The sequence below is a fragment of the Artemia sp. Qi Xiang Cuo genome, chromosome 1, assembly GCF_049724085.1.
Source record: "Artemia sp. Qi Xiang Cuo chromosome 1, ASM4972408v1, whole genome shotgun sequence".
Lineage (NCBI taxonomy): Eukaryota > Metazoa > Arthropoda > Branchiopoda > Anostraca > Artemiidae > Artemia > Artemia sp. Qi Xiang Cuo.
Window position 1 is genome coordinate 74,967,970 of NC_142794.1, and position 27,847 is coordinate 74,995,816.

Here is a 27,847-nt window from a genome sequence, read left to right on the forward strand (position 1 = left end):
TCTTGTTAATGTATAAACTACTTAGTATAAAACAACTTGACGAGTTACAGTCATGCGTCGAGTAGCAAGAACCTAACAAAAACAAAATTAATTTTTAAATTTTCAGGTATTTTTCTAGTTAGAAATAAAAAATAAACATTATTGCTCGGATACCACAAATATTTTACAGTTTACATAATAACCTTAGCGATTCTGAAATGTAAACTAAAATAAAATAAAAAATTGAATTTCTTTTTTTCGAAAATATAGCATAAAAGATACACACTTTAGAAGTTAAGCGAAAAGTTGGGTTCCAGGAGACAATTATAACTTTGAAGTGAGAGATAAAACTTTCGTTGTTTCAATCGAACAAAAAAAAACTAATTCAAAAATTTTCAGGTGTCTTTTAATTTGAATTGAAAAATTAGTATGACTGCTCAAACACCATAAATATTTTTGGAGTTTACATAATAACTTCTTACTAGGTTGCGAGCTACCGCTGTATCCTAGATTTCGATCTGAATCTATTTTTAGAAGTTATGGGTTATTATATTTTATAGTATTGGACGGGACCGTCTGTTACTAGGTTCAAGCAACCACTGTAACCTGGATGAAATTACTATAGGATATAGTTCGTTCTTTAATGCAAATTTTATTTCTTAGTATTGAACGTAATCGTCTCTTACTAAGTTGCTAGCTACCACTACAGCCCAGATAAAAACAGGAAAAAGCTTTCGGTTTTTTCTTTTTTGGAATAGTAAGAGACAAAGTTCGGAGAATGAGGCATAAAACTAAGCCCAATATGCACGTTGTTTTTTTCTTTACTAGGTTTCATCAATCTCTACAGCCATGATACCGATAAAACCTGAATAATTCCCATTTATAATGATTAACGTGACCGATCCTTTGTATGAAATCAGGCAGCTAGCTAATGTATTCCTTATTATAAAAACTAACAAAAAATTAACACTTCTTAAGACTCCTATCAAGTACCCATTTTTTTTTTCTGGTACACATTTTTTATTCAGTGTAAGTGACCTGCATAAAATGGCATCCCAACAAACAAACAACATATTTAAGGAGTGAGCCTTTTAGGATCACGAGGAAACATTGACGTCTTTCTGATGTTGTCCAGTCCAAGAAAGAGCATTGCCACTCTTTCTAAGCCAATTCCTCCGCCAGCATGAGGGGGGCAGCCATATCGAAAAGCATCAATGTAACCCTTCACCTTTTCCAAATCAACAGAATGATGTCTAGCTCTTTCTATAATCATTGGTGAATCATGTATTCTTTGAGCTCCAGACATTATCTCCTCTCCTCTCATAAAAATATCATAGGAATTGGACCATTTCTGATGGTTAGGATCTGGCATTGTATAAAAAGGCCTCACTGCCAATGGAAATTTGTCCAAAATATAGAAATCTGTCCCGTACTTGGATTTGATAAGCCTGCCTAGGAGTTTCTCTTGAGGGGTCGATAAATCGTCCTCATCATTCATCTCTTCGCCAGCATCCCTCAGAATTTCCACCGCCTCTCTATATTCAAGTCTAAGAGGGGGATCACAAAACTCAAATGGCTCGGCTGTAAATTGACGATAGATGGCCGCAATTTCATCCTTGTACAGCTCTTGCAATCCTCTAAAAATTCCAATGAAGAGGGCCCCAATTTCATCAAGAACTTCGTGGTAATGATGTTTAAATGCCATTTCTAGATCAAGGCCCACAAATTCGGTTAGATGCCTGTGGGTGTTACTATCTTAAGCTCTGAATACAGCTCCAATTGTGTAAACTTTATCGAAGTCTGCAGCAATTGCCATCTGCTTGTAGAACTGAGGAGATTGCGCTAAATAAGCTTTCTGTTTGAAATAAGACACCTCAAATACGTTGGCACCGCCTTCACTAGCTGCTGAAATTATCTTCGGGGTGTGAATTTCAACAAAACCCCTTCCATCAAGTGCTTCCCTAAACAACTTGCAAATGCCAGCTTGCAATCTGAAAATGGCTTGGTTTGTTGGTGTTCTTAAATCAAGCACACGGTTATCCAGTCTCGTGTCCTGATTTACAACTATCGAGGGAGCTTCTTTGTCTTCGTCAACAGTTGTTACTGGTCTGGCAGCATCATCTATTTGCAATGGCAGTCTTGGTTCAGCTTTATTAACTACGAAGATATCAGTGATATGGAGTTCAACATCAGTTTGGGTAGAACTTTCGATTTTTCGCTCAGTTGCTTTTACATACCCTTGAACATCAATAATCGATTCTTTTGTGACCCCAGTAGTGAATTTGACCATTTGCTTGCTAACACCTTCTCCAACAGCCAAAACTCCTTGGATTGAATAAGCTTGCTGACGGATTAATATAAAACATTGTTTCCCTTTGCCTCTACAAGTATGCAAGCGTCCTTGCGCCCACACAAGAGTGTCTTTTACCATCTTATTTAAATCTTTAACATTTGAATATTTCCTTTGGGTCTTCAATTGGCTTTGGTTTAATGGCAATTCTCCATAGTGGCCAGAGGAAATATCAGGATCATCCATAATCTATTAATATTAATTTTCAATCCACTTCAGGCTTAATTCTTAATTCATCAAGTACCCATAACCTAACAAAAAATAAATCAAATTTTTAAATTTTCAGGAATGTTTCTAGTTTTAATTAATAAATTAAAATTATTGCTCAGTCAACATAAATATTTTTGCAGTTTACATAATAACTTTAGCGATCTGGAACTTGGAACTAAAATAAAATTATCTTGTCGAGAGATGAACGTGTATAAATATTGCATTCACTTATTACGTCATATATGCTTATAATCTATATACATTTATAATGTCATTCATCAAGCTTGTACATGAAAATACAGTTTTTTTGTCAAAATTTATTCTATTTGAAAAAAAAATTTATAATTTTTAATTACAAAAGGCACTAGATGTAGCAATTTCCTTTAAAATGAGCCATTATACAGCTCTCTATGATTTTTCAGTGCCCAGCTAGCCGAGGAGGGAAAAAACGGAAAGAAAAAAAGATTCCATATGTGGAGAATATCGTGGTTACAGCCAATTTTCTTGATTTTCAAGCCAATATATTTTCCTTGTTATTCAAGCCAAGGGACGGTAAGTTTACTATTTAGAGCTTTTGGACAAGGCAGTTCTAATAGTGTACTTCTTGTTTTGATCTTGATCTATTTTCAGGAGTTATGGGCTACTTTATTTTTTACTATGGGGCGTAATCGTCTCTTACTAGGTTGCTAGCTACGGCTGCAACCCGGACTATAGGCTAGAGCTCGTTCTTTATCTGATCTAATGGTAAGCATACCCACTTGTCACGTGGGAGAACTAGGTTCGATTCCCTGTCGGGGAGAACTTTTAATGTTGAACTTAAAGCAAAATCTTTTAAATTTAAAATTTTGAATAGAAACTCGTCTTATTTACATCCTAATTAAAATAATGAAGATTATATGAGTGAGCCACAGGGTGCAGTTTCTTTGGGCTTCAGTTTGTTCTTTACTACAAAATTTCCCTTATAAATTTCCTATACCAGTATAGTTTTATTTATAAGATTCCTATACCAGTATAGTTTCCAACCAGTATAGTTTTGTAAAGCAAGAGACGAACCTCAAAAAGTCAGGCAACTAACTTCCATTCAAAAGATGATTTTACTATCTTAACTTTTAGTTATTTTGTGCCGTGGTTTGTTCTTTACTAGGTTTTCAGCTATATCCGATGAAACTAGCATAGGCCCCATTTATAATAAATTGTATAGGTTCTTTATGTACGAGCCTCAAAGAATCAGGCTGCTAACTAAGTATAATATATGCAACGGTTTGTTCTTCTAATGATCATCTTTTAATATAATTCAATTATAATCTTAGTTACTATGGGCTGAAGTTCGTTCCTTACTGTTATGATTTTCAAGCCAATATATTTTCCTTGCTGTTCAAGCCAAGGGACAGAAAGTTTCCTATACATGGGTTTTGGAGAAGGCGGTTCTAATGGTATACTTTTTGTTTTGATCTGACTCCTCTGTTAGGAACTATGGGTTTTTATATTTCTTAACATTGGACGTGATCGTCTCTTACTAGGTTGCTAGCAACCGTTGCAACCCGGATTTGCGCATTTGGAAGCCCCAACAGCCTAAGAAAAGCTTACCAAGACATCATGTCGACCTACTGTGTGCCTTTTTTTTTCACGGATCATACGGCTTTGATTGCTCCTCTCAAACTTAAGCCAGAAAGCGCCATTCCATTACCCCCCCCCCCCCACCCGAAGCAAACATGTTGGAGAACCAACCCAAATATATTACGAGAGAGCGAGACTAGAAGAATAATCCAAGACATAGCAAAATAATTTTGAAAAAAGGTGATTTTATCAGAAGTCTTTTAAAATAACAGAGAAGAGATAAAGAAGCTCACAAGTGCTACCTATGCAGGATGTTAACACACCTAAAGGAGGAAATGGATTTTAGGCAAAGTATGAGACGCGAATACTATAAATCAAAGAACAAAAAGAAGAACAGAAGTTCAAAACTTTCAAGATGGCGAGAGTTGGAGGGATCAGGATAGACGGCGTTTTCAGAAATTTAGTTTATCTAATATATTCCAATTCCCAATTGAAATTGCCCTGAAGAAGAAGAAGCAAAACTTGATTAAATTTATTTTGAATTCAATATAAAAGACCGACGACTATTTTAGCAACGATACTTATATTTTGAAAAAAAATCAGAAAGATCTTGGTCGGGTGAAAAAAAAATTAACCGGCTTGATTTTGACATGGTTCACTGGAATATTTGACTTCAAATTCTAGCATGGCTACTTTCGTCTCAAAACACAAGGCCTAGGTGAGGAACTGGAATAGGCTATTGTTGTCTGTGTTAGCAATAAGCATCGGCACTGTTTCTGTTTATGTCACCCTGTTTCTGTTTCTGTTTTTCAAAAAAACAGAACAGAAAACAGAAACAAGACATCTGTTTTAGTCAGACCTGTTTCAGTTTCTGTTCTGTTTTTTGTTAACCTGTTTTTTCTGTTGTTTTTATTTCGTTTTTTTTTTCGTTTTAAGTGCTTGCGTTTACGCTATTGTTAAACTTGCTTCCTTGGGGTGATTGAAAGGTCTTCTTGCTTTCTTCATCTCCTTCACCTTTGTGTAACTAATGCTCTCAAGTTCGGGGGAGAAATTGATGTAGAGCAAGTTGTTGCATGTGAATCTGACGACAATGATGAACTGGAAGAAGGCTTAAGTAGAGAGCAAGAGATTGATGCAGACTAAGATGATCTACCCGATGTCATAAATGAGGATATTGCTATTACCGCTTCTGATATAGATGACCCTGACAAGTTGGATGAAGAAAGTGTATGTGACGAGTGGGCAGAAGCTAAATCTGATCTGGAGGCAGCACTAGAGACATAGTTTTTACTTTATTTGATTTAGCTAGCTCTTGTAAATAATTCTTTTTCAGCTAAGAAGAAACACTAGTCTAACTACAAGACATCCTTCGGAGATTGAGAACCTGTAGCTCAATATTAGCTTTAATGCTGGTCCAAAACATATCCAGAAGTTTGCCGTACTGGTACCTTAGATCTTAGAACAAAATAAGTAAGGTTGGGCAGTTTGCAAAAGAGTGGAAAGAACTTCATAGTAAAAGTCAGTAGAAAAAGTGACTCTAGTGATTTGTCAGTGTTTGTATTCAACGAATTTTAGACACCATGGATGCATCAGTAGCTGCAACCTAGTAAAGAGCAAATCTCGGTCTACAGTAACCAAAAATAAGAAAAGTGTTTTAGATAAACCATTCTACGCAAAATACTATTTGATGCTGATTCAGCAATGTTAATTATTACCTCCATTAAACTTCAAGGTTAATCTTAGCACCAAAATAAATTTCCCTTATTTCCAAAAAAAGCCCGAAACCTCTCGAAACTGGCATTGGATCAAAATAAAAAGTACACCATTGAAATCGCCATGGTCGAAAACCCCTAACCAGAGGTATACAGTCCCCACCCCAAAAAACAAAGAAATTCGTATTTTAGCATGGATAGTGCAAGCAATCCAATGTGCAAGAACAACTGATGGAACACTCGAAACAAGGATGTTTCTAAGTGACAAGTTCAAAGTTTGAACTTCGGTTTGTTTTCCATTTTATTCAAAGCTGATGTGCTTATATCAAATAGTTCGTGGTAACAAACTGTAAGTAGGGAGCAATGCGGCTCAATAGCAACCAAAACTCTAAGACATGGAATTTTGATATCAATTGATGTATCAACAGAATTGGCTTATTATGTTGGTTCCAAATATATAATATTCATTAAGTTTAGTGCTACACATTAAAAGGTATAAACCTGAGAAAATCTGCCTGATTTTCAAAAAAGAGGAAAACACCCCTATAAGTCAAGGAATCTTAATGAAAATCACAGCATCAGCGTATCCGAGAATCCTGATGTCGAAGTTTCAAGCTTTCATCTGCAAAAATTTGGAATTTTGTATTTTTTGCCCGAAGACAGATCACGGATACGTGTTTATTTATTTTTTTTTTCCAGGGGTGAACACATCGAACCATTAGTCCTAGAATATCGAGAAAGGGCTCATTCGAACGGAAATTAAAAGTTCTAATGCTCCTTTTAAGTGACCAAAAAGATTGGAGGGGAACTGGCCCCCTCCCATCCACCTTTTTTTCCTAAAAGTAGACCGATCAAAATTCTTAGATAGCCATTTTATTCAGCATAAGTGAAAAACCCAGTACCTATGTCTTTGTGGATAACATAGCCCCCCACAGCCCTTGGGGAAAGGTTTGTAAGTCAGGAAATTAGCTCACTGCTTATGTATAGCATTTCTTATTGGGAAGTATACAGACATTTTCCAGGGAGGGTGGAGAATTTTCTGCTGGGGTGATTTTCTACGGGGATAATTTTCTATGGGGAGGGGAGGTCCCGGGGGTGAACTTTCCAAGGGATATTAAGGGGAATTGTCCGGGGGAAATATTTACCAAGTTGGAGTATCTTTCCGTGGGTGGGGGATTTTCCACGGGAGAGTTTTCCACAGGAAAAATTATTTGTTTCGTTTTTTCATCAGATTATTTGTTTTTTTTTTGTTTTTATTTTTTTAGCAATGCGCTACTTGAAAATAGTTAATATTACTTTACACTTCCTCTTGTAACATTTCAACATTCTGCATACAGTTGAAAATATTTTCAAGGCTAAAGTTTTTTTTGTACTTTTAAGGAAGATTCTTATTATTCTATGCAAACGACCCTTATATTTCAGTAGTCGTTCTTAAAGAATTGGGACAAAAGTCAAACTTTAGCGTGAGGACCAAGGTGTTAAGGAGGGACAGCCTCCTCAATCAAATAATAAATAATTTTGGCTTTATACGGGGAGATTTTCATGTTGGGAAGGTAGTTACCAGAGGTGAACTTTCCAGAGGAAATTTTACACGGGGGGAAACTTTGTCAAAATTAATATGCAAGTTTCTTTTCAATTTTCATGTACGGTGAGCCAAATTCAAACCTGGATCAGTTAAAAAACGTTCAGAAACTAAAATAAAAAAAAAGCTTTTTAACAGAAAGTAAGGAGCGACATTAAAACTTAAAATGAACAGAAATTATTCCGTATATGAAAGGGGCTCTCCCCTCCTCAATGCCTCGCTCTTTACGCTAAAGATTGCCTCTTTGTCACAACTCTACTTTTTCAAGTAATAAAAAACTTTAGTATAAGAAGCGAGGCGCTGAAGAGGGGACAGCCCCTTTCATATACGGAATAATTTTGGTTCGTTTTAATGTCACTCCTTACTTTCAGTAAAAAAAAACTTGTTTTTTTTTAATAATTTAAAAGAAAAGTTTGTTCCTTATATTTCATACTCTCTTGTTCCACATCTTGAGGTGGCAAGACCGAAATCTTGCTATACCCAGGTCCTCTAATAGGTTTTAGAATCGCTTGTGCAGTCAGGGTCGTATTGTCTGCGCATGTAGTTGATTAAAAATAAGATGGATTAGTGGGTTTGGGATGGTTTCAAGGTGGTTTCAAGGAAAACCATCAAGTGTTCTATTGTCACGTTTAAACTTTAGCAACAAAGACGCTTCGCAAAAAACGTGAATAAATTTAGCGCCCATGTTGCGATATTTTTTTTAATGACGATACTTTTTATCGTCAAGTAGTATTTTGCTAATAAAATAGCGACATTTCATCGTAACGAAGTGGCAACCCTGCCCTCATTGGAGTTTCTGATCCTATCCAAACGGAAAAAGCAAGATCATGTATACAACAGATTCCAATGAGTGATAATGTCCTTACTGTATTAAAAATACAGGAGTTAAATTTAGTAAACCAGCCATTTTAGTAAACCATAGTTTGTTGCCTTTCATAAGGATAGGCAAACTTGCTGCAAGTTCAAGTTAAAAACTTTTAACTTGGTAAAAAGATCAAGAGGCTACACATGTGATTCTTTTTTCACTATATTCCAGCGGTATTTACAGACGGTGAGATTAAATGAGTGGCAGTGGCTCCAAACCGGTTAGCTCATTTATAAAACATACAGCACACAATATTGACATAGGCTGCATTCCAGAGGCCAATTATCATTAATTAAAATCGATAATTTGCTATTACCTTCTTCCTAAAATGGCTCCTACCTGCAGATTCGATCCCTTGAATGCTCATAATAAACAAAAGAGGCTAACATTTTAGTCTTTCCTGTACTTATAGGAAACAAAATTGACGAATTTTTTTAATAATCAGGTATTTTGGGAGGCAAACATAACCTAACTATAACTATCGACAATTGTGTTCTCGAAAGCACTCACAGAAGATAAATTAATAATCTTGGTTATATCGTACAATTATATTGACCATTAGGTACAACATTATGATTTCTCGGAGTGAGGAGCTCTGATGCTCAAAAAGAAGTGCATTTAAAGACCTCAGGATCCAGACTTTTCCACATTTCAATGCTTTCCGTTTAAACTTTCCTTTGAAGAAAGGGAGAAGGAATGTTTTCTGACCGACCATCTCTACTAACGTCTTTGCATACCCATCAAAACTGGTCGATGGGTTTTCATCCCGACTTTGGAGACACTAAGCATCAGAGCAACAAAATGCAATGCAGTCTATTTTTAGCAGTATGAATAACAGTACAACTAGCTAAGATATCTCAGAAAACTGACAAAAGCATTTTTAGGCAAAAACAAGAAACCTCAAAATTGAAGATTATTTTACTCTATCTCAAAACAAAAATAAAAACAAGATAACTTACAAAAATTTATATTACCTTATTCATTTCAAATATTAATGGTTATTATACATTTACAAAAAGGAGAGACTATTGATGAATGACAGAGACTGGATTTGTTACTATTATTTTTCACAAGATTTATCTAATTATTTGTTTTATCAGGTAAGTAATTATGTGTACTTTTGCGCGACCGCAAACCCTAAGAGGTTTTTCTGCAGCGTGAAACAGATCTCCTTTTATTTATTTGTGACTGCTAAAAATTAAAACTTCAACTTTGAAATGAAGACATTGATAATATACCAAGGAAATAATGAACTCAAAAGAAACTCTGAGATGTTATGACGCATAAATTGTGAGAGACCATTTTTCTGTTCTTCGTTTATCAGGCTCCTTTTTTTTTTTTTTTTTTTATTTTTTTTTTTTTTTTTTTTTTTTTTATATCAAATTAAATTCGCATTTTGTTTTCTTTAACCTTATTATACACCAGGGGAAGGATACATATCCTGGTTGGCCATATTCCTATGCATTAGCGGTTTTAGGCCTCACAATCCAAGGGGGGGGGGCAAGGTACGAGCCTACCACAGTAAGTGTAAAAGTGTGAAACAAAATAAATTCAACATCAGATGTCAGAAAAACTGGGGGGGTATACCTCCCCTGCCCAGATTTAGAACCGCCACTGTTCGTATGGCTCCTTAGTCCCTGTTTTGATGGGAATACGTTTCGTTTGGAAATTTTCGTGTTTATTTGCATTTTATTGTCTTGGTAAAAACGTCATATAATGGAACTGATAATTTATTCTGCGGCACTTACCTTTTTTACCATACTTTCTTGTACTGGTTGTTTTCTTTGAGGATTGCTGGTTGTTTTGCCGAGTAAACAAGACTCCAGTTGCACAAAAGGCATTGGTAAATACGAGCATTGTGTCCAAAACCTTGTCCATTCAGATATGTAAGCATTTAAAAGGGCTTGCTCATCCTGATGCTGGAGTACCCTCTATAAATAAAAATTTAAATTTGCTCTTGGCAATGTACTGTATTCAGAAAAATTATTTAAATGGTGTATTTGAAGGTCATTTACATTGGTATAATACAAAAGAATTTTACAGGTTTTGACAGTAAGTGTCACAGCAAATTGGTCGACCATTCCAACTTAAATATGTGCTTGTATACTATTGTTCTTATTATTAATTATAGCCGTGTTTCTTATCTTAATAAAATTCGAATAAAAAAATTCAAGACCAACCAAATTACACGAGACAGCACTACAACTGACTCAGTCTCAAGCAATCTCAACATTATTCTTATGTGTTTTATGACCTGCGTTATAAAAACTTATAAGTTAATAAAATGAAAATATAAAGAGAAAAAAGGCTTTGGGCGATCTCTTCTATGGAAGTAGAGGGAGTCAAAAATGCGGAAGCATAATTTTATGCTATTGTTGTACCAGGGAGTTCCATGGAACAATTTCGAGGGGGGAAGGGCCGGAGTACCTCGCTCTTCTGTAAAATGTATTCAGACGATATAAGTTAAGTGTGATTTGATTGTTACGGCTCTACTTGACGAAACTAAGCCCTTTTGATTCTAATTGTACTCACCAAATTTCATCAGTTGAAAGATGTGAAACCATGTAATGATTTTTTAGATAAAGAAAGATACCATAGTTTGTTCATTCCAACTTTATTAACACAACTTAACCTAGGGTATGTTTTCACTAAGTTCTGAGATTATTAATGAAAAATGGTATTACTAAAGTGGCCACAATTTTCTTGTGCACTCTTCAACGAGTTTTGTTCAACAGCCTGAATCATCCAACGCGACAAGACCAATTTGAAAAGCTAAAACAAAGGGCAGGGGAAAAATGTTGAAGCTAAAACAAAATGCTAGATGTATGGTTAATGAAAATGGAAAAATGCAGTGCTGCTTCACTTTTCCAATGGAATTCAGAGAAGTTGTGTCTTTAGCGGATAATGGAAAAGCAAAATGTCGTCGTAGTTATGATATTAAATCAGGCCAAAGTAATGGAGAAGAATTTTCACATGATCTCGTAGTATATCGAAAAAAAACAAAAAAAACAAAGATAATCGTTGAGTCACACAAGATAATTGTGATGAGGCAATATGTAATGGTTATTTACTGAAAAAATTCTAATGTCACATCAATGCTGAATATTTTGGCTGGATAGTCCCACTAAAAAATTTACATAAGTACATATTCTAAAAACACAATTATGCTTCAACAAAGGTACTGGCAAAAATCAACATAGTCTGATATATAATGAAACATACCCCTATTTGGAAGGTTGATGCATTACACCAACTGAAAGATGCTGGCAATTATTTTGCTATGATATCCAAAGAAAGAGTCTGTCGTTCAATCCTTGAGTATTCATTTACGTGTTCGATACCGAAAGCGAGATGTTATACCCGTGGTACAGCCCATGAAGATTTGGTAGATATTGGAGAACAAGGTTCAGTGCTATAAGTGCATTTTCGACATAACCAGGCGTTGAAGGAAATGCAAACATACCAGAATTACTACTAATAATATTGGTAAATGCCCAAACATTTTAAATGGGATGAAAAACAAGTACATGGGAACCACAGATCCGTCTATTGCCTGTCATTAGTCGAATACACAAAGTCAACTATACAGTTCATTTTGACAAGCTTTTGGTCAAGATGTTTGAATATTAAGGAAGTTGTTCAGTGCGATCAGATGCTTGAAGCTATTGTTCAACCTTGGGTATATAACAGACCACCAATATGGTTCCAGAAAGACAGTGGAATAGCAAATATGGCACAAGAAACATTAGATCTTCTCTAGGATTTACTGGGCAACCAAACAGCTTCCCGTAGCAGGAAAATAAATCCCCCCCCACTTGCCAGATTTCAGCTGCTCAGATTCCTTTCCTTGGGGTTATCTCCCGGAGCGGCAAGGCCGTACACAGGATTTTTTTTTCGGAGGGGGTTTTACTCAAAGTTTTTTTTCGGGGGGGACGGATCTATAAGATCTATAAGATCTATTTGTGAGTTTAAGAGAGGTATTTCAATGCAAGCTTCCTTACAATGCCCTTCTATGCTGGGTAATTTGTTACTGTTCAGAAAGCGTGGTGAATCTATATCTAGCACATAGATGGATACCAATAGTATAAAACATTCATAAAATAGCTTTCAAACTCACAGTATAGTCTGTCTATAACCAGAAAAAAAAATCCTGTTTCAAAACATATTTAGTTTATTCTTTTACTCCATCAACATCAGTTTATCCTGAAGTCGACTTGGTTACAAAATCATGAAGGCAGGAAGTTATTTGCGGTGTACGTTTTGGCTGTTTATGCTAACAGTTACAGTTCTGCAAATTTCTAAAAAGATCTTCAGAGAGGCAAAACTCACAAAAAAATTATTTTGCTCTCTAGAAGATTTCATCAGACTTTTAAAAGTTAGCAAGTCTATGATTTTAGCTTGTACGCCTACAATAAGAATGTTTGCTCTAGAAAAAAACTAGTTTTTGCAGCTAATCAGAAAGAGATTTTGTGGGATTAGATTTTTTCTGCTGAATAGAGGCAAAACCATGTAAATTCATGTCTAAAATCTGGTTCCAGGTACGTGTACCCGAGCTGCCAATTTTTCATGATTAGAAGTTTTACAACTGATAACACGGACCAAACACAAGCATATCTATTCGCTAATTTGCTCATTAATCTATACTGGAATGCCTATCTTGTTGTAAATGATCAGAATCACAAGTATCTACTGATCATGATGATCAGAACTTTAGAATTGAAGTATCTAATCAGAACTGAAAACTGTTTTTTTTTTTATGTGTCAGGGTTTTTCAACCATAACAACAAAGAATTCCGTTTCTCCAGTCTGTTTAACGATATGGTGCCTTATTTTTAGTTCGAATGATGAAAATCTAAGCCATCTTGGTATTCTTGACTTGTGTAATGTCTGGGTCTTCTTTCTAGCTTAAGTGTTTTTCAAACTGATACAGAATCTTCAGATCTTCCTGGAAGTATAACGGCCTTTTACTTGTATGATTTTATTTATATTCATTTTTGAAGAAAAATATTAGAACATTTTCCAAACAAATATTTTCATGCCCCCTAGGTTCTTTGCACCCCCATCCCTAAATTTTAAATAAACTTTTTCGGGGGCATTTTTTATCAAAACTTTCTTTTTTTTTTGTTTTTTCACTGAAACACTAAAAAAAAAAATTTACTCTCCCTAGATATTGAAAGGGGTTTTCGCCACCAACCAAAATAATTTTACAAATTGACGCCACTAAAGACAATATGTTAATGAACTATGAAAATTACATATATATATAAGTATATACATACTATTTGAGCCTCTCTAATAAACGTCATGATTTCTTCTTGAAGAGCCTTATACATTTTATCTGGACTTCTTTCGTCCCAAAGACATACCCGATGCACTTCACCAAATAAATCTTGCCATTCTGCTCGTGATACACAATCTTGTCTCACAAGCTTCGAGACTGTAGGCTGCATAATTGGCCATCTTTCTTCAAAAAGCAATGGCTTTTCCTGTTAAATAGTTGAAAATAAATACCATTACTTATTCCACCCTGTTACAAATAGTCTACCAATTCAAAATTATGACAGGTTATTTATTATCATACAACAAAAGCCCAGCCACATATAAACACAATTATGGTGGAACCATGTAAATGAGAAAACAACATAAACCTAGTTTTAATTTATACAATGAGTAGCAATGTACGTTTATTCCCATTTGAGCTATATTTTAACTCCTAGAATGTAATTAAACAATCTGGCAACAAAGGAGAGTTTAATTAATGCTCATACCTTTGTCAGTACATGTTTTGGGAAAGTATTAAACTGCAACCTAAAATGCACAATTTTGGCAATCTTGGTACATGATTCCTTTTCTGAACCAGTTACAATGACAATAATGAATTCTTACTATTCAATTAACCGTTCAACAAACTTTTGCACACAATATTTGTAATCATGGAAATTATGTCCCAGCCTCTCACCTCTCCTCTCTCTAATTCTTGATTTAAACCAAAACTATTGATAAAACTTGGTTGATTTAGTTCTGTTGTATTGTTTTGTACTTTTTTCTCATCAGCAATTAGCTTATGACTCTAATAAAAAAAGGGGGAAAAGAGCAAACTTGTGAACAAACTACACAAGTTTGAAAGAATTCAGGAATTCACAAGTTTGAAAGAATTCAGGAATTCACAAGTTTGAAAGAATTCAGGAATTCACAAGTTTGAAAGAATTCATTTTTGTTATAATAATAACAAAAGATAATGGCTTGAAAGAATTCAGGCGATTATCTTTTGTTATTATTATAGCTGGTTCAGAAAAGGAATTCTGAATCAAGATGAGAAATTGTGCAAAACTCATACAAAAGAGCCAAAGCAGTAACATTGTATATGTAGCCTAGGAAAGTCTAGAAGTACTTCCAGGCATTAGAAGGGAAAAGGCTGTGATATTTTCCAATGAAATACTGCCTTCCCAACACCAAAATAGGTAGTAAAATATAAAAGAACTTGCACAATGAAAATTATTCGTTTCTTTAAAATACAAGTGTTGTTAATATCTAAATAAGTGGGAAATATTTGTACAATTTGAAATAAATCAATGTCAGATTTGATGATGCTTGGTCCTCAGTAATGTATTCACAATGAATTCAGCAACCAATTAGGAGAACCATCTCTATAAAAAAAAAAAAAATTGTTTGAACGTTTCCATTTGTTACAATATTATAGTCAGAATGATTAATGTCCAATAAATGGCTTTAAAACCATTTAGAGATATTGACCAAAACATTCTTAGAACTACTGATTAGTGGTTCAGATTTTAATCTAAACCACTAGGTTGTTGTATCTTCAAGAAAATTTCAGCGATTATTTACTAAGAATTCATTAGTTTTCGGCCATTTATGCCAATTCCTTACAATAGCTTCAAGTGGATATTGGAAGCTTTTGTCAGGTTACTTGGAAACCAAATTAATGGCACAGTGATTGCATCTACACTGAGGCAATTAAAAATAATGCTACAGCATTGCAAATGGGAAATTTTTTTAATTGCTCAATGCATGGGATTCAAAATGGTATGCATTTCTTGGCTTTTGATAGACTATAAATTCATCAATTTTTAATTAAATTTAATTCAAACCATGTTTTTTTTCAGGCCAGTAATTGGTTCACTACTTTATTACCATGGGCTATATCAAGGCATAAGGGAGGAAGTTTTGACAAAGCTAATTATTATATTTACCACCTCTTGAAAATCTGTATTATTTTGTCAAAATAATTCAGAGCACCTTTGCTTACTGAGTCATTGTCTACTGGGTAATATCTGATCAAACAGTGCGAGGTAACGAACTGTACGTAAGGAGTGACCCGTCTCAATGGTAACCGAAACTCTAAAAAACGGATTTTTGATACCAATAGACGCATCAAAAGAATCAGATTTTAATGCTGATTTCAAATATATAAGTTTCATCAAGTTTAGTCTTACCCATCAAAAGTTACGCGCCTGAGAAAATTTGGCAGATTTTAGAAAAAAGGGGGAAAGACCCCCTAAAAGTTATAGAACCTGAATGAAAATCCCACCAATTAAAAGTTATAATGCCCTTTTTAAGTGACCAAAAAAATGGAGGGCAACTAGGCCCCCTCCCACGCTAATTTTTTCCCCAAAGTAACCCGATCAAAATTTTGAGATAGCCATTTTGTTCAGCATGGTAGAAAATATTATAAGTATGTCTTTTAGGATGACTTAATCCCTCGAAGCCCCCGGGGGGAGGGCTGGAAGTTATGAACCAATGTTAACATATAGTATTGGTTATTGGGAAGTATACAGACGTTTTCAGGGGGAATTTTTTTTGGTAGTGGGGGGGGGGGGTGGGTCGGGAGTTTTATGGGAGGATGTTTACACGAAGGAATTTTTCATAGGGGAAGCGACATTGCTATGAAAGGAGCGCAGGGTTTCTCGGCATTATTTAAAAAAAAATCAGAAATTAAATAATAAAAAAATCAAGTTTTTCAACTGAAAGTAAGGAGCAACATCAAAACTTAAAACGAACAGAAAATATTAGCTATATGATTGGGTTCACCCGCTAGTCAATACCTCGCTCTTTAAGCCAAAATTTCTCAACGCCTTGCTCTTTACGCTAAAGTTTGACTTTCTCACATCTCTATTTTTTTTAAACAATAAAAAACTTCAGCGTAAAGAGCAAGGCGTTGAGGAGGGGACAGCCCCTTTCATATACGGAATAATTTCTGTTCGTTTTAAGTTTTAATGTCACTCCTTACTTTCAGTTCAAAAAACTTGTTTTTTTATTTAATACGCTAAAGTTTGACTCTTTCTCACTATTCTGCTTTATAAAACAATAAAAACTTTAACGTAAAAAACGGGGTATCGAGCAGGGAACAGCCCCTTTCATATACGGAATAATTTCCAAGTTTTAATGTCGCTCCTTACTTTCAGTAGGAAAGTGGGAGGGCTCATTGGAATGGAAATTAAAAGTTCTAGTGCGCTTTTTAAGTGACCAAAAAAAAATGGAGGGCCAATAGGCCCCCTCCCACGCTCATTTTTTTCCCAAAGTCACCCGATAAAAATTGTTAGATAGCTATTTTGTTCAACAAGTTCGAAAATATAATAAGTATGTCTTTTAGTATGACTTAATCCCCGGAAGTTCCCAGGAGGAGGGCTGAAAGATATGAACTTTACCCAATGTTAACATATAGTATTGGTTATTGGGAAGTATACAGTACAGACGTTTTCAGGGGAGATTTTTCCTGGTAGTGGGGGGGGGGAGGGTCACGGGTTATGTGGGAGGATCTTTCCATGAAGGAAGTTTTCATGGGGGAAGGGAAATTGCTATGAAGGGGACGCACGACTTCCCAGAAGTATTTAAAAAAAGATCAAAAATAAAATATAAAAAATAGGTTTTTCAGCTGCTACAGCAGCAACATCAAAACTTTAAACGAACAGAAAATATTACACATATGATAGGGTTCACCCCCTAGTCAATACCTTAATCATTAAGCCAGAGATTTTTTAGTACTTTCATAAGATCTATTTATTCTAATTAACGGCCTTTGTGATTAAGAGGGAATTTTTAAAGAATTGAAACAAAATTTGAACTTTCACTTAAAGAGCAAGGTATTGACTAGGGGGCGAACCCCCTAATATATGCATTGAAAATATATGAATATAGAAGTTCGTTACGTAAGTTACGTATATTTACTACTAATAAAAACGTTCGTAAATAAAATGAAACAAGTTTCGAGAAAGCCATTTAATCAAATAAAAGTAGATTAATATTAAAATTTTGTTTTAATTATTCATGTACTGTGAGCCAAGATCAAAACCAGCATTTATTCAAAAATGTTCAAAAATTAAATAAAAAAAAAACAAGTTTTTTTAACTGAAAGTAAGGAGCAACATTAAAACTTAAAACGAACAGAAGTTATTCCGTATATGAAAGGGGCTGTCCCCTCCACAACGCTTGCTCTTTAAGCTAAAGTTTGACTTTCTCACAACTCTATTTTTTTAAACAATAAAAAACTTTAGCGTAAAGAGCAAGGCGTTGAGGAGGGGACAGCCTCTTTCATATACGGACTAATTTCTGTACGTTTTAAGTTTTAATGTCGCTCCTTACTTTCAGTTAAAAAAACTTGTTTTTTTTATTTAATACGCTAAAGTTTGACTCTTTCTCACTATTCTGCTTTATAAAACAATAAAAACTTTAACGTAAAGAGCGGGGTATCGAGCAGGGAACAGCCCCTTTCATATACGGAATAATTTCCGTTCGTTTTAAGTTTTAATGTCGCTCCTTACTTTCAGTAAAAGAAAACTTGTTTTTTTTATTTAATTTTTGAACATTTTCGAATTAATACAGGTTTTGAATTTGGCTCACAGTACATGAATAATTATAACGAAATATGCATATTAATTTTTTTTTAACTAATAATAACATTATATTAACCTAAGTTTGATTTTGTTCCAGTTGTTTAAGATTGACTCCTGAATCACAAAGGCTGTTTCATTAGAATATAACCTCTTTTAAGAGTTAAAAAAGAAATTTTAGCGTAAGAGCGAGCTATTGAGGAGAGGCAACCCATCTCATATACGTAATATTTTCTGTTCCTGTTAAGTTTTAATGTTGCTTCTCACTTTCAGTTGAAAAAACTTGTTTTTATTTAATTTCTGGTCGTTTTTTAAATAATGTACGGAAATCCAGATCCTCTCAATGGAAAATTCCATTTCCCCGCGAGAAATTATCTCCAAGGAAAGATTCTCTCGTGCAACTTAAATTAGCGATATTTGTGGAACTAATTTTGCAAGGCATAGTATCAAAACGGCCAAAAAGGTTAAACTATTTTTATGTAAATGAAAGTCACAAGTTGAGCATTTCTCAAATCACAGAAATAAATGAAAGAAAAAATCTTTAAAAGATATAATTAATAATTTATGTTCGTTTTAAGTTTTAATGTTATTCCTTACTTTCAGTTGGAAAAGACTTGTTTTTTTATTATTTAATAACAACCGCAAGCCGAAGACATACACACCTTTGGTTTATCAAACAGTTCATGGTAACGAACTGAAAGGAGCGACCCGGCTCAATAGTAACCGAAACTCTAAAAAACGGAATTTTGATACAAATAGATACATCAAAAGAATCAGATTTTTATGTTGACTTCAAATATATAAGTGTCATCAAAATTAGACCTACCCATCAAAAGTAACGCGCCTGAGAAAATTTGCCTGATTTTCAAAAATAAGGGAAAAACAACCCTAAAAGTTATAGAACCTTAATGAAAATCACACCATCAGATTCAGCGTATCAGAGAATCCTACTGCAGAGGTTTCAAGCTCATATCTGCAGAAATGTGGAATTTTTTATTATCATCAATCTATTTCGAAATACGACTGTATGCATGGAAAATATTTATTTGAAGCTCATTTAAAGATTTACCACACAGAAAAGCAGCTGTATCATCAGCAAATTATGTATCTAAAGAAGATGAAGTTGTAGCAATACAGAGATCGTTAATATAAAGAAGAAAGAAAATAGGGCCCATCATTGAACCCCGAGGGACACCAACCAATGACAATAGTGAAAGGAAAGAAGAAACAGAATTATTAATTACAGTATTTTCGAAGTAACACCTTTAATTAGGTGTTGTTTTCTTAGACCACACTTCCATTCTATGACGAACAAATAAGCTTTTATAACCCGAAAAGTTATTTATTTTGTTGTATATAAATTTGCTAGTTTCAATTTTATTATTTTGAGACCAACACAGTAAACAACTATAAACTCAACATTTTGTTTGCAATAAAAAGACACGGAAGGCTTTGTCACTTTCATTGGAAATTTATTTTACATTTAGGCAAGATTAAAGAAGAAAATTAACATCAAGAACTTTGAATTAACTTTGTCAATGAACTCTCTCTGAAAATAATCTAATGAATAATCTGGAAGTTCATTATTTTGTGAATGACCCGAAAAGTTATTTATTTTGTTGTATATAAATATGCTAGTTTCAATTTTAATATTTTAGTATTTCTACTGAAGATGGTCGCTGTATGTGATCGAAATATCTGGACTTTTCTACCTGTTTTTTTTTACTGTCTAAATAAATGGATTTATCCCCATTCGAAAGTTTGTTTGTTCGTTAATTACAGAAACTGTGTTCTCTCAGAAAGATATGATTATACTAAATCCAATGTTCCCACAAACCCCCAATAGCTTAGAAAATAAAATCAAATGAGAAATTGAGTCAAACACTTCTTGAATGTCCAGGAACAGGCTTGCAGGAATTTCTCCCTTGTCAAGAAGATCACTCACAAACTGGTTAATCATAGGCAGCGGCTAGCGCTGCCTAAGTAAAGAACGATGTGGGCACAATGTTTTATTTTTTTTTCCACCCTACCCGGGCACTTCGTATCGAAGGAGTTGTCGTAGAAACTTCGAAAAGGGCTCATTCGATTGGAAATTGGAGTGCCTAGTGCCCTTTTTAATAGTCGAAAGTGATTGGAGGAAACTAGCCCCCCCCCCACGTCCATCATTCTCCCAAACACATCCAATCAAAATTTTGAGATAGCCATTTTGTTCAGCGTAGTCGATTTCCAAATAGAAAATATCTTTTTGAGGATGACATTCCTCCACCCCCCTCGGGGCAACGCCCTGAGGGCATATTAAGAACGATGTTGGCACAATGTACTATGTATTATTTTTTTTCCTTTAGAGCAGGGCGCTTCATATGGAAGGGGTCGTCGTAAAAACTTCAAAAGGGGCTCATTCGATTGGAAATTGAGAGTTCTAGCGCCCTTTTTAATAGTCGAAAGTGATTGGAGGGCAACTTACCCCCCCCCCCCTCCGCCCCACGCCCATCATTCCTCCAAACACATCCAATAAAAATTTTGAGATAGCCATTTTATTCAGCGTAGTTGATTTCCAGATAGAAAATATGTTTTTGAGGAGGACACTCCCCCACAACCCTCAGGGCAAGGGTTTTAAGTTATGCCCTGGGGGCATATAAGGTTTTTATAGGAGGCGTTGTCGTAGAAAACGTAGAAACTTAAAGTAATAGCACTTTAAATAGTAATAGCAGTAATAGCACTTTACTAAAAAAATATAAATGTTTTTACTTTTATAACTTTAATAAATCAAATAATACTAACATTTTGATTACTAAATATCAGTATATGCATACTAATCAGACAATGCACATTCATTTGTATTTTTTTCAGTGAAGTGCAAATTATGTTCTGATCTTGGGAAGGCATAGGGGTTTTGCGCCCAACTTGTGTTAATTTCAGCTCGTTTTGAGTTTGACTTGGTTATTTATTGTAATTTCTGTTCGTTTTGGGTTTCATTTATTTATCGATGCTGATTTGTGGTAGTTTCACGCTTGGTAGATTATTTGATTTCATTTTTGCTCATTTTTTGTTTAATAGAGTTCTTTACTTTTCTTTGAAAAACTTATTTTGTGGAAAAAGTTAATAATGATCATAGGATGATCAGTCCCATGTCCCTTTTGAAGACCAAACTAAAACTTTGAGAAATTCTGATTTTTCAAAAAAATTATACATACAATTGTATACCACTCTTTCTACAATTTTAGAAAACGTAGACAGCATTGTAATTGGACGGTAATTAGACCGATTATTACGGCCTTCCCCTTTATGTAGAGTAATAACTTTTGAAACCTTAAAAGAAGAGGGAAAAAATCATGTCTGAAATATTAAATTTATTATATGTGTAAATACAGTCGCAATACCAGGCATAATTACTTTCAAAAGATTAGAAAAAGAGCCGTCTAGCTTGGGCGTAGGGAGAGGGGGGCCGCGGCCCCCCTAGACCTTCAAATTTACATGAGATATGGCTGAAAAAACAGATGGTTGGAAAAGCAGTTGATAAAAGGCCCTCCATCACACCATCGACTGCCCCCCCCCCTAGACAATATGCTGCCTACGCCCATGCCATCTAGTGCTTCAGAATTGTCAGGTTTCATAAGCGTAACGATGTTCATAGCCCATTCATTGGCTGGAGACACCAATACTAAGAAAATAATGATTAAAGACATTGGCAATTTCCTTTTCATTATGTACCATAATCCCATCTTGGCCAATAATTTCACTCAGTTGTGAAGATTTATCAGTTGTGATGTTTCCACACTAACAAATGAATTAACCTTCATGTCTTTTTGGCTACCTTCTGATTGCAGAAACTGAGCGTCAAATATAGCGTTTTTGGATTGCGAATCAATTTTGATAATATGTGAAAATCAATTTGATTTATTCTCCTGATTTGGTTCTGAAACATATTTTTTAAATAGCGATTTTTATTTACCTGTATTGATCTAGAAATATCTGGCGAAATACACGGCTTTGTAGGCGTATCATATTTTTCACACTAACGAGACACGAACGGACATTCTTCCTTTAAAACGCTATGAAATTTTTCGAAGAACATCGCTGTATACTCTCCAGGGCACTTTGATTCCAGAATTTAATTCCAATCCATTCCTGACAACTTATTTTTAAGATTAAAAATATTAACTTTACAAAAATTTCTCTTTATAATGTTCACAACATTTTTTGGGCAATAATTTAATATCACTAATTTGATCACTCTCATCATTTAGAAGGACTTGTGTTTGGAAAAGATTAATTGAAGCAAAAACATTAACTAATAACGTTGCAGTTTCCTCTGTTATTCCTGTAGGAACTATACGAAACAGAAATAACGATTTTGTAAAATTTAAACACAGAAAATCACGCGACTTTTCTTGAATGGATTGATTACACAGCTCATAATTCGGATTATCACAAAACAGGATATCAAAATTAAAATTCTCCATAATAACGACCTGATCTCCATTTTCATCAATCTTTTCTAAAAACTGTTCATATATATTCAAAAATTCCGGGATTGATGCAGAGGGCGGCCGGTATATTACACAAAAAAATAATTTTTTTTTTTTTTGCATTTACTGTGATCTCAATCGACAGACTTTCAAAAATCATTTCCTTGTTAAAACTAGACAACTCATTCTTAATTACCCATGGGATCCCATTTTGGACCAAAAATGGTAGCCCTCCCCCTGATTGTACTATTCTAATACTGTAAGCAAAATTATAACCATCACACTTTACATGGTACTTTTACTATCGTTTATAAGAAAAGTTTCACACAGACATAAAATGGCAATTTAATCATAATGCAAAAGCTAAGTAATAGAATCCAAACTCCCGAGTAAAACTCGGCTATCAGTGGAAGCTGTCCTCAGAGCCCCTTCATAAATTCTACCACACCTGCCTACAGATGAATATTAACTAAACGGGAAGCTAGATAAGTATTCATCATATACTTCATCTGTTAATGGAGCAAAACACTGGTAAAAATCCTTCAGATTAAGCTGACTTTTTCAAAATCACTTAGCCTCCCCACCAGTGGTCCACTATCACTCATCAAAAGTCAAATAATCTTCTTTACCTGATGTCTCAAACCCTACGTGCTGACAATTAGGTTGGATGACATGGGCTCAACATGAAACAGCAGAGATGACAGAATTGTACTTGTAAAAGATATATACAAAGTCAACATGCCACACGCCTAAGTATTTTTTGGGTACATTTTTCAAATTTAGGCTTACATAAGTGCTGTACCTACAAGTTTATTTTCCTCATTTGCACGTTTTAACAGGCTTCTTCCATAAAACAGCACATGTACCAAATTTCAACTATTATTAAACATAACACTGAAATGCATTGCTAGACCACATTCAGGACCACCTATAAATCATAGACATCGCAATAGCGATGCCTAAGTAAAGAATGATGTTGGCAAAATGTATTATTAATTCTTTTTTTTTTTTTTTTTTTTTTTTTTGTTTTCTCGGTTTCAGACCAGGGCAATCCGTATCGAAGGAGTTGTCGTAGAAACTTCGAGAAGGGCTCATTCGATTGGAAATCGGAAGTTTGTGTACCTTTTTTAATAGCCAAAAGTGATTGGATGGCAACTAACATCCCTTCAACGCCCCCCATTTCCCCATACACATCCAATCAAAATTTTGAGATAGCCATTTTGTTCAACTAATTGAAAGATCAGGAAATTTTGTCTTTGAGGAGGATATTCCTCTCACAGCCCTCAGGACAAAGGTATTAAGTTAGACCCTGGGGGTTTGTCAGCTTTTAATGGATATCTCCGTAGTAGAAGCTTCAAAAAGTTTTAATCCGATTAGAAATTCTAAGAACGTATGTCTTCTGTAATAGTAGAAAGTGATGAGAGGGCACATAACTCCCTTCTTACGTCCACCATTTCGCCAAGCACATCCAATGAAAATTTTCAAATAGCTATTTTTTTCATCGTAGTTGAAAGTTCTGGAAATTAGGTCTTTGAGGATAACAACCCCCCCCCCCCCAGCCCTCAGGGTAAGAAATGTAAGTTATGCCCTAGGGAAATATAAGGTTTTTATAGAAAGCGTTGTCGTAGAAACTTCAAAATGGACTCATTCAATTTGAAATTGAGTGGGCAAGTGCCCTTATCAACCACTTCGTGGTAACGAACTATAAGCAAGGAGCGACCCGGCACAATAGTAACTGAAACTCTAAAAAACGGAATTTTGATACCAATAGATACATCAAAAGAATTGGATTTTTATGATGATTTCAAATACATAAGGTTTATCAAGTTCATTCTTATCCGTCAAAAGTTACGAGCCTGAGAAAATATGCTTTATTTTAAATATAAGGGGAAAACACCCCTTAAAAGTCAGAGAATCTTAATGAAAATCACACCATCAGATTTAGCATATCAGAGAACCCTAATGTAGAAGTTTCAAGCTCATATCTGCAAAAATATCGAATTTTGTATTTTTCGCCAGAAGAAAGATCACGGATGCGTGTTTATTTGTGTTTTTTTTTTCAGGGGTGATCGTATCAACCCAGTGGTCATAGAATATCGTGAGAGAGCTCATTCGAACGGAAATTAAAAGTTCTAGTGCCCTTTTTAAGTGATCAAAAGAATTGGAGGACAGCTAGGCCCCCTCCCACACTCATTTTTCCCAAAGTCACCCGATCAAGATTTCGAGACAGCCATTTTATTCAGCATAGTTGAAAAATCTAAAAACTATGCCTTTAAGGATGACTTAATCCCCCACAGTCCCCGGGGAAAGGGATGCAAGTTTCGAACTTTGCCCATATTGTTTACGTATAGTTTATTGCGAAGTATACAGACATTTTCAGGGGGATTTTTTTCTGGTGGGTGGGGGGGCTGGGGGAGGGGTTTATATGGAAGGATCTTTCCATGGAGGACTTTTTCATGGGGGAAGGGAATTTTCCATGAAGGGGGTGCCGGATTTCCCAGCATTATTTAAAAAACAAGCAGAAATTAAATAATAAAACAAGTTTTTTCAACTAAAAGTAAGGAGCAATATTGAAATTTAAAACGAAAAGTAATTATTACGTATATTAGGCAATTCGTTCTGTCGTCAACACCTCGCTCTTTACGCTAAAGGTTTTTTAGTACTTTCATAAGAGCTATTTATTCTAATTAACGGCCTTTGTGATTAAGGGTCATTCTTAAAGAATTGGAAAAAAAAATTCGAACTTCAGCGTAAAGAGCAAGGTATTGACTAGGGGGCGAGCCCCCTAAAATACGTAATAAAAATATACGAATAAAGAAGTTCGTTGCGTAAGTTAATTCGTAAGTTTTATTACTAATATTTATATAATATTTACTAATATTTATTACTAATAAAAACGTTCGTAAATAAAATTAATCAACTTTTGAGAAAGCCATTTAGCCAAAAAAGTAAAATAAATAGGCAAATTTCGTTTTAATTATTCATGTACGGTGAGCCAAAATCAAAACCTGCATTAAATTAAAACCGTCCAAAAATTAAATTAAAAAAACAAGATTTTTTTAACTGAAAGTAAGGAGCGACATTAAAACTTAAAACGAACAGAAATTATCCCGTATATGAAAGGCACTGTGCCCTCCCCAACGCCTCGCTCTTTAGGCTAAATTTTTTTATTGTTTTAAAAAACATAGTTGTGAGAAAGAGTCAAACTTTAGCGTGAAGAGCAAGGCGTTGAGGAAGGTATGGCCCCTTTCATATACGGAATAATTTCTGTTCATTTTAAGTCTTAATGTCGCTCCGTACTTTCAGTTAAAAAAAATTTTTTACTTATTCAATTAATTGTCAAAAGTGATCGGAGGGCGAATGCCCCCCCCCACGCCCATCATTTCTCCAAACACTTCCAATTAACATTTTGATATAACCATTTCTTGAACGTAGTTGAAGGTTCTAGAAATTATGTCTTTGAGTATGACAACCCACCCCTCAAAGTCCACAGGGGTAGGGTTGTAAGTTATACCCTGGGGGCATATAAGGTTCTTATAGAAAGCGTTTTCTTAAAAACTTCAAAAAGGGATCATTCGATTGGAAATTGAGAGGGCTATTGTCCTTTTTAATAGTCAAAAGTAACCGGAGGGAGAATCACCCCCCCCCCACGCCCATCATTTCCCCAAACATTTCCAATCAATGTTTTGATATGGCCTTTTTGTTCAACGTAGTTGAAAGGTCTGAAAATCATGCCTTTGAGGATGACAACCCTCCCCCAAACCCCTCAAGACAAGGGTCGTAAGTTATGCCCTTGAGGCTTATAATATTTTTATAGAAAGTTTTGTCGTAGAAGCTTCAAAAAAGGCTCATTCGATTGGAAATTGAGCGGACTAGTGCCTTTCTTATTTGTCGAAAGTGATTACAGGGAAATACCCCCCCCCCCTCAACGACCATCACTTCCCCAAACACTTCCGCTCTAAATTTTGAAGTTGCCAATTGCTTCGACATAGCTAAAAGGCCCAGAAGCTAAGTCTTTGAGGATGAAAATTCCCCCAATATTCGGGACGAGGGCTACAAGCAATGCCCTGGGGGCATTTAAGGTTGTTATAGAAAGCGTTGTCGAAACTTCAAAACAGGCTCATTCGATTGGAAATTCAAAGGGCTAGTGCCCTTTTTAATAGTCGAAAGTGATTGGAGGGCAACTAGCCCCCCCCCCCCACCCACGCCCATCATTCCGCCAAACACATCCAATAAAAGTTTTGAAATGGCCATTTTGCTCAGCATAGTTGATTTCCAGATAGAAAATATGATTTTGAGGAAGACAATCCCCCACAACCCTCAGGGCAAGGGTTTTAAGTTATCCCCTGGGGGATTATAAGGTTTTTATAGAAGACGCTGTCGTAGAAACTTCAAAAAAGGCTCATTCGATTGGAAATTCAAAGGAATAGTGCCCTTTTTAATAGTCGAAAGTGATTGGAGGGCAACTAGCCCTCCCTCCCCTACGGCCATCATTTCCCCAAACACATCCAATCAAAATTATTAGATAGCCATTTTGTTCAGCGTAGCTGATTTCCATATAGAAAATATGTTTTTGAGGAGGACACTCCCCCACAACCCTTGTGGCAAGGGTTTTAAGTTATACCCCGAGCGCATATAAGAACGATGTTGGCACAATGTACTATTTATTATTTTTTCCCTTTAGAGCTGGGCACTTCATATGGAAGGAGTCGTCGTAGAAACTTCAAAAGGGGCTCATTCGATTGTAAATTGAGAGTTCTAGTGCCCTTTTCAATAGTCGAAAGTGATTGGAGTTCAACTAACTCCACCCCCGCACGACCATCATTCCCCCAATCACATCCAATCAAAATTTTGAGATAGCCATTTTGTTCAGCGTAATTAATTTCCACATAGAAAATATGTTTTTGAGGAGGACACTCCCCCACAACCCTCAAGGCAAGGGTTTAAAGTTATGCCCTGGGGGCCTTTAAGTTTTTTTATAGAAAGCGTTGTTGTAGAAACTTCAAAAAAGGCTCATTCGATTAGAAATTCGAAGAGCTAGTAACCTTTTTAATAGTCAAAAGTGATTGGAAGGCAACTAGCCCCCCCACGCCCAGTGAGCGTGGGGGGGGGGCTAGAACTCTCAATTTCCAATCGAATGAGCCCCTTTTGAAGTTTCTACGACGACCCCTTCCATATGAAGTGCCCTGCTCTAACGGAAAAAAATAATACATAGTACATAGTACAATAATACATAGTTCTTATATGTCCTCAGGGCTAAACTTAAAACCCTTGC

The 27,847-nt window shown here is 35.3% G+C and overlaps 1 protein-coding gene and 1 pseudogene across 1 annotated transcript in view; both read right to left on the reverse strand.

Annotated features, from left to right (window-relative positions):
* Cul5 (cullin 5) overlaps positions 1–27,847 on the reverse strand; it is a 145,423-nt gene that overhangs the window by 75,937 nt on the left and 41,639 nt on the right. The window contains exons 2-3 of the mRNA XM_089096188.1: positions 13,535–13,741; positions 10,004–10,186 (exon numbers count right to left, since the gene is read on the reverse strand). Of these exons, the coding sequence (XP_088952314.1) occupies positions 10,004–10,186; positions 13,535–13,741 (390 nt within the window). The remainder of the gene's footprint in view (positions 1–10,003; positions 10,187–13,534; positions 13,742–27,847) is intronic.
* Positions 976–2,532, reverse strand: LOC148956724 (aspartate--tRNA ligase, cytoplasmic pseudogene; annotated as a pseudogene).